Source organism: Dipteris shenzhenensis, chromosome 25 (assembly GCF_047967505.1).
Source record: "Dipteris shenzhenensis isolate YYH24624 ecotype China chromosome 25, Dip_SZ_1.0, whole genome shotgun sequence".
NCBI lineage: Eukaryota > Viridiplantae > Streptophyta > Polypodiopsida > Gleicheniales > Dipteridaceae > Dipteris > Dipteris shenzhenensis.
Genome location: NC_141620.1, coordinates 2,090,531 through 2,098,257, shown reverse-complemented (window position 1 = coordinate 2,098,257; position 7,727 = coordinate 2,090,531). Strand labels below are relative to the sequence as shown.

At 43.1% G+C, this 7,727-nt stretch overlaps 1 protein-coding gene across 1 annotated transcript; it reads right to left on the bottom strand.

Moving 5' to 3' along the window:
• Positions 1 to 1,438: 1,438 nt before the first annotated feature.
• SUN1 (SAD1/UNC-84 domain protein 1) lies at positions 1,439 to 4,702 on the bottom strand. The gene is made up of 2 exons (XM_087396894.1): positions 3,204 to 4,702; positions 1,439 to 2,555 (listed from the first exon to the last, which is right to left on the bottom strand). The coding sequence occupies exons 1-2, from the start codon at positions 4,380 to 4,382 to the stop codon at positions 2,256 to 2,258; spliced, it is 1,479 nt and encodes a 492-aa protein (XP_087253020.1). The 5' UTR covers positions 4,383 to 4,702; the 3' UTR covers positions 1,439 to 2,255.
• Between the last annotated feature and the right edge of the window lie 3,025 nt (positions 4,703 to 7,727).

Here is a 7,727-nt window from a genome sequence, read left to right as displayed (position 1 = left end):
TGACTCTTGCTCATTTGCACCGACTTCCCTAGAGGCCACAAACTAACTTGCAAGCAGGTCCAACCGACCTGCAAACCTTAGTAAAACATAGGGTTAAGATAGCAAATCCAAGGTGCCTCTCCTAGGCTCTGAACTAAGCCCTAGCAGCCACCAAATTGGGTTGCATGGGCAACCTTCTGATCTATGCTCCTACTCTTGGAGATCGAAGCTAATGTGGAGGTCTTCTCCTGCAACAAATGCCCTAGCTGCTTGAGCCAACCATGTGCTTCATATATCTCCCATTCCCCTAGTCACCCCATTCTCCCCTCAAATGGGGGCTCAATTGACTTCTAACAAAGTTTCCATGGTATCTTGAGGCTTCTTGTTCGTAGAGGGAGGAAAAATTCATTGGTGAGATAGGAGGAGAGCAACAAAATTACTTGAGTCTATCAACATTGATATTTGTGGCCAAAATGCAATCGACCAAGCCAAAAGGTCGACTAGTCTAAATAAAACACATGTAAGATTAGAAGCAACCCTTGTATTAATGGTAAAAGTTATAAATTTGCATGAACCTACAAACTTCAAAGAGGCTTCCAAGACCCAAGAAGGTGTTGGATTACAATGATACATTGTGTTAGCTATGTGCTAAATTCACACCCATAAGGGATGTAATTGCATTGGTTGGTCATCGTAGACAAGGCATCCTATGGGAAAGTACTCATGCACAGATTGATACAATAAACTTCATTGGCTGTAGTTACAGCTGAGCCAATGCCCTCACTCCTCTCAATCGCACACAATGCATGCTGCCTTTGTGACCATCAGGCATCTGGATGTCTGCACACCTAGCAATGACATGGGTATAGAAGGATTAAGAAGTTTCTTTAAACACATCACAACATAGGATTAGAAGTGGCCATCACTTGGGGAGAAATAATCTGGGAGCAATTGTAGTTCGCTATGTAGAGTAGAAAAAGGTTGCAGTTGTTGCAGTTTTCTAAATCCTGTGGAGTGAATGTAATATTTCAAAGAAGTAAGCAGGACACAAACAAAACAGGAAAAAAGTAATCCCAACAATAACAGCCTTAAATCTCTAGTATACCCATGCTTCAAGAGATCTGGAATTTCTGGTTAAACCTAGAGGATACCAAAACTGATGCAACATGCTCTCTTTAATCCGACATGGCAAGTGAAACATTTTGAGAATTTGCAGATTGAAGGTAACAGAGGAGACAAATGCAACAGGCAAAAGAGAAGAGGAAGGAAGAGTTGAGCAGAGAGAGAGAGAGAGAGAGAGGGAACACAAAATAAGACAGCAAAATCCATACCTTAGACTAAGTTATACAATAAAAGCAGAGGTAAAGCTTGTTAGAACTTTGGACTTTAGAACAACAAAGTCCGAATTTGTACAGTTGGATATATTCTAGCCTTACAAAGGTGTGTGAACCATATCGGGGGGGGGGGGGGGGGGGGAAGAGAGAGAGAGAGGGCACTGAACGCTGAACACACCGAATAAACAGATCAACAAGAGGCAACAAGGGACCTGGATTGAAAGAAGGCATTCCAATGGGCTCTGCTCTGTGTATAAGAATGTCTTATGCAGAAGATTATTACAATACCTGTTCAAGATATTTCTTGCAAGAACATTATCAGCTTCAAGGTAAGAGCACCAGCCTCCAAGTAGCATTTGGAGTTCAGACGGCATCTCTTTCTGTCCAAAGGGCTAGAAGTGTTAAGGGCCTTCCCCCTCTTCCTTGCCAACATCTTTCCATCTTTTATGCTCAGCTCTTAAGCTCTTGCTTTTTCTTAACCTGCATCTTGGAGCTCCCTATGCCCTTATGGCAAGCTTTCCGTGACCACCTTGCTCTCCAATACAATCTATCACGGCAACTCCCATGCCTGGACCAGGCAGAAAGACTGCAAATCTTGACCGCTACCTTACACATTTCTTGAGACTGCTATGCTCAAAACCCTACTTCCACAAAGGGTATTAGTCTCAAATAGAACGGCCACAGAAGAAAAGGAACACCACTAACAAACAATTATGCAGCAAAGATTGTGAGACTATCAAATTATGTTAATGTAATAGCATTGTGCGTGGTCAGATTTTGGAACCAAAAATGTCACAATGTTATAACATACTGGGAGACGGGAGCTTATAAAAATGTGAAAATTTATCTCCCTTTCCAACCTTGACATAACAGTCTTCTGTATGGTGCTCCAATTGACAGAACAGAAAATCAGTTACTATGAATCCCACAATGCACAGCATGTCATACCATGGCTGGAGCTGCCTTTGGATCAGAACCATGAACCCGGAACCTGTAAATGCAAGTGTGTGAGGGGCTGCCATAATTAGAAAGAACTTCCAATCTCACCATATTTATCAATCGTCCCCTTGAATCATTTGGTGTCATAAAGGTCTGGACACTTTTCTTGTCAACATCATACATGAATTCCCCAAGGAAAACCCGTGTCATAGGTTTGGCAGCTGCATCTTCCTTTTTGTCACCATCCAGCCATCCAAAAACCCGGAAGTTCTTTGGTGCACTTGAGATATCATATGCTACCCGCTGCAATCAAAATAATGGAATTGCTTCAACTGTCTTATGAAAAAACGAAATGAGCTAAACAAGAATAGAAAATGTTTGAGAAATGCTTAGCATAAATCTTAATCAGCTTCAATGCATGTCAAGTTTTCTTATCGGCTGAAGCTGTATCTGCCAGTATACAGCATAGCAAAAGCTTACCCAACTCTGCTAGCAAAGCGACACTAGCTTTTATGAAACCAAGCTGCATGAGGTCCTGAAACCAAAGCAAAGATCCTTTCTCAAGCAAAAAATCAAAAGGACAAGATGATGTGCATAGAAGTCTTCTGGTAACTGGTACTGGCAGTGAGCAGAACAGGCGAGTAACATCTAACAGCTTAGAATGTTTTTCAGACTGCAGGCATCAACAGAACGCCACCAGAAAATTTAATGCTGGTCAACTATGACGATTGGATCTTCCTAATATATCAATGTTACTCCTAGTAATGGAAGCGTGATAATTTACTTGAGTCACAGTTGCAAGGTGGACTTCTTCATGTCACCACTGCATTTTTTCAAAAGTATTACTCACATTAAATGTTCGTTTGAGCCCAGGCAGCGCTTTTAGCAAGTTTTGAAAACCTTGGCAAATGCTTGTTCTTGGTCTGGCAGTGTGAGGAGAAGAAAGGGTACCTTAGAGACGTGCTCCAAGCTGAAGCCTTCGGGGAAAATCGAGGTTCTGAGGGCAATTTCAACGTGGACGTTGCTTCCTTTAAGGGGAAGGCACTGTCCAGGTTCACCGAAGCTAGGCTCCAAGACTTTGTGCGCCAAAGAATGCTTGTGAGTGGCTCCTGTCAAGAAACTTCCAGCCAAGTGACGCCAATCGGCTCCCAAACCCTGATAGAAACCTTCTGAATGATCCACTACCTTTCCTCCACCGGAACCTAAGGCGTAATCCACTCTGCCAATTCCATCCGCTGCATGATTTTCCAACTCCGCTTCCACCAACCGCCTGGCCACGGCACGTACGTCATCCAAGCTGAGAGTCTCCCCGTTGCCTTTTGTGGCCCTTTCCTCCACTGCGGAATTGAAGAGTTTCAGCACGTCCTCCTTGGTTGGGAATCCTCCTTCGCTCAGCCTCTTCAGAGAGGCCTCGATGTCCTCCGTTCTAGCCTCTAAGTTGCGAAGTTCCGTCCCGAACGAAGTGGCTTGTTCTTCTATCTTCTCCTCGAGCTCCTTTTTCAGAGTTTCCACCTCCTTGTGTATTTTCATGTCGACTAGGTCCAGCTGCACTTGCATCATTTTGGTAGTCTTCCTCAATATCTCCTCCAACTCCGCCACTTGACCTTCCATCGAGTTAGTCCGAATGGGAGGCTGAGGGGTTCTCCGACTCAAGAAAGTCGTTGCCAGGCCTGTTACGATGATAAAAATGATAACGGAACGAGAAAATAGGTTTTTCAACAGATGGTGTCCGGAGATCGAAGCAACACCTGAACCGCCACCCGTGGGGTTGGTTGTAAGAGAGAGTTTCATACTCTTGGGCCTGCTTGGGAGCGATTCTCGCCTCGTAACGTTATCCAAGGCCTGGGCAGCGGTTTTGCTTGAGACGCGCGGAAGGGAGGCCTTCTCAGAGACCCCTTCTTCTCGAGCAGGCTCGACCGATTGCTTGCCAAAATTCGTGTTTGCAGCCAACGATGGATCCTCTTCTCGAGCAGACTCCCCGCTGCGGCGCCGGGGCTGAGGGGCGATGTCAGCAGCATCAGGAAGAGTTCTGGTGGTGCTCCGCTTTCTGGCAGGCCTAGCGATCGGGGCTACTGCTGCAGTTGGGGGTAGAGGAGAAGCAGAAGCAGGAGCAGAAGCAGGATTCGACATGCCTGTACTCTTCTGGTCTAACGGCTATGGCTATGCTTCGTCCGTCTGCTCTCACGCGCCTGTTGCCTTTCCGCGTGCTGCTTGCGCTCCCGACATGGATTAAGACGACGCTTCTGCTTCAATTCTGGCGGTAAGGTGCCATCTCGCGGAAGGGTGGCAAATTCCTGGAGGAGATGATGCTGCCGCTGGGAGCGATGGCGAATGCGAGCACTTGTGCTTTGCTTTGCTCATGCACACATTGCTCATCAACAGAAGTGCAAAATGCAAAATGGCAAACAAGAAGAAAGAGGAGGGAAAACAGAAAAAGAGAGGGGTTTGGATTTCTGGACTTAACAAGAATAGGGGGGAAACCCCTCTCGGGATGGCGTCGAATTGCCAAAGCTAAAATTAAGAATTTGGAAATTTTGGGTATTGGAATTATATCTGTCGGTGTTTGATTGCCTCATTGTAGGTGCCACATGACAGCTTGTGGTTGGGTTGAATGCAGACTTTAGTGCGCTTCTTCTGGATGTGTATGCATGCAGAACGAGGAAGAGAGAAGGCAATCGGCTTTCGCTTTCGTCCATGGCCTCCCCGCTCGTTCCTGCTTGAGCTTCGTTCGTCTTTTGGTCCATGTACTACTGTTTTGAGCCATGTACTGTGGACAACGGGAGAACAACAGAAGAGACCATGTAGCACAGGATATAGCAGGCGACAGAGATGATGGACCAAACCATGCAGTACTGATGAAGCTACGACGCAGCCTTCTGAAGGTCATATGTGAGTCTTCTTCGATCAGCGGGCTTTTTCCGGTGTGATTTTCTCTACCTTCTAAGATTATGTTGTTCAATGCCATCGTTAATGCATGGAGAGGGCGAAAACTCACCTTGGGCATAAGCTTCCTCTGCAACCTCTTTGAAAGAATTTTTCAAGGTGCGACGAGTCAGTTTCTTAATAGGAGAATTTTTCAACAAATTCTCTTTAAGAGGCTTGCTTGGTGAGGCAAGTACAAATGCACTTCCTTTGGGACTAGGTGGAGATGTACTGTTTTGCATGTGAACATGCAGAAATTGCAGCCCCTCCTACAAATATTCCATAGCATTTTAAATATATTATTAATGTTAAAGAAGAGATTTATGTTTAATAATTACTTGAAAAGCGGAAAGAACAAATAACGAAAAAGGGAATTAGACTCATTAAGAACTTAAAAAAAAAAAAGGAGCGTTGGCTTACTGTTGAAGAGCAAAGAAAATGAACCAGCGCTGGCGGGCTATGCACGTCTATTCGAAGCAAGGACAATAGCAGAGTGGACTCAGTGTAGGACTTCTAGACAGAAGATGAAGGTACGCCGAGTCAGGGATTGCTGCGGCGCAGTATCAGAGACACTATCCAATGGACTTTTAGTGGAGGACATCCACACAGAATGCAAAGTGGATGAAGGTATGTGACAAAGGACTTCCACATAGTAGGCAGAGTGGATGAAGGTACGCAACAGAGGATGCCATAATACGCAGAGTGGATGAAGGTATGCAGGTGGTCAGGGACTGCCGCGGTGCAGCAACAGAGGAAAGAACACTGCACAAACTCGAGTGGAACAACGAAAGCCTTTGAGAGCATTATTAACTGAGAACGGGACTTTGCCAAGGGAAAAACATGCAGAACGAAAGAATACACTTCAGTACTAAGCGATTGTTTGCTTTCCCCACTCTGATCAAACATGTCATCTTTTGCCATCACTTTTCCAGTTGTTGGCATAACAAGGCTCAAGATTCCATCGGCACAGACTTTCACAAGGCCTGCAAGTAAACCAACCCGTAGTATGTAAACTTTAAAACCACAATCACTACACACATTGAACGTGCAAGTAAACCAACCCGTGCACATGGTGCAAGTGCCAAAAAAACGTCGGCAAAAGGAGATGTTGTCGACATAATTAATATTGACTCAGACTAGGACAATTGTTAGTTCCAAACTATTGTGTTAGTGAATATGGATATATATATGTCGTAGTGAATATTGTCTTAGTGAATGTTTGAACATTGAAAGAGGATGTGGTTATTTGAATATGAAGTATTACCATTGCAATTTCCTTATATTTTGTAATTAAGAAAACCAAGTATTTCTTAATATCAAAATGAGTTGTTTTTCATAAGTTTTTTACATATTCACTTGTATGTTTATGTTTCTATTTGCACATTAAAATATAACAACAATGGCAATCATACATGGAATACAGGGCTATTCATGGAACATTCATAAAAAACAACCACAACTACATCTTCTTGGAAGGACAACATAATGATGTACGAACTTAACATTCCAATGCGGCAAAAAACAATGACTTTTTAGAACTCCTTAACAAAATAAGAGTAGGAACACAAACAATTCAAGACATCTTCAAACTAAACCAATAGTATTGTCGACAACCATTCCCAAAAGTAAATATTTTGCACCTCTTCTACACTAATGCATCGAAAGACATCCACAACAAATAAATATTTGATTTGCTTCAAGAGAACCCACATATCCTTCATGCAATAGACAAAAGACACAAAACATGCAACAAAATTTATAATACCACCTAACAATGCAAAGAACACTGGAGGTTTACACAAAACTCCACCTAAAGCCAAGTATGATTGTTGAAATTTGTTCAGGAAACCTAGACATTCCCAATGGTTTGGTGAACGGTGCTAATGGGATATTCAAAGACTCGGACATTTCAAGCTAGAAAAATGTGGTTTGGATCTTGTTTAATGACAACAATATTGGAAAACGAGCACACTTCAAGCATAAGAATTTGTACAATTCCAATATACCGTCAAATTGGACACCTATTCACGAAATTGCAAGAGAATTTCAAATTGGGAAAAACTGCTTGAACACAGTCACAAGGTGCCAATTTCCTATACAACCCGCAATAGCAAGAACAATTCATCGGTCTCAAGGACTATCCATGGATTCAGTAGCATTTGACCCAACATCTATCAAATCCCATGGCCTAACATACATAGTGTCAAAAACCCAGATAACTTGTACATTGTCAACCCAATCCAACGAAAACATATCAAGGTGGACCAACATGTTCTCAAGGAGATCGAATGTTTGAGATCAGAGCATCAATGGATTCTTCAACAAAAAAACTTGTCTACCATTAATAACATACATCCAACACTACAATCCCTCAACACAAGAGCCCTTAATGCACACTATGACGACATTCTAAATGATAAAAGTTTGCTAAGCGCAACAATATTGTGTCTTCAAGAATTGCATACTGAATCATCCAACACACTCCATCTCCCAAACTTTACATGCCTTCAAAAAAACAACGGAAGTGGGATATCCACATGCTACAAAAACTCC

Excerpts from the sequence above, each read along its gene's own strand:
- SUN1 (XM_087396894.1), bottom strand. The coding sequence starts at position 4,382 with ATGTCGAATCCTGCTTCTGCTCCTGCTTCTGCTTCTCCTCTACCCCCA. Across the intron at positions 2,556-3,203 it reads GCTTGGAGCACGTCTCTAAG|CGGGTAGCATATGATATCTC; the intron begins GTACCCTTTCTT and ends TTTTGATTGCAG.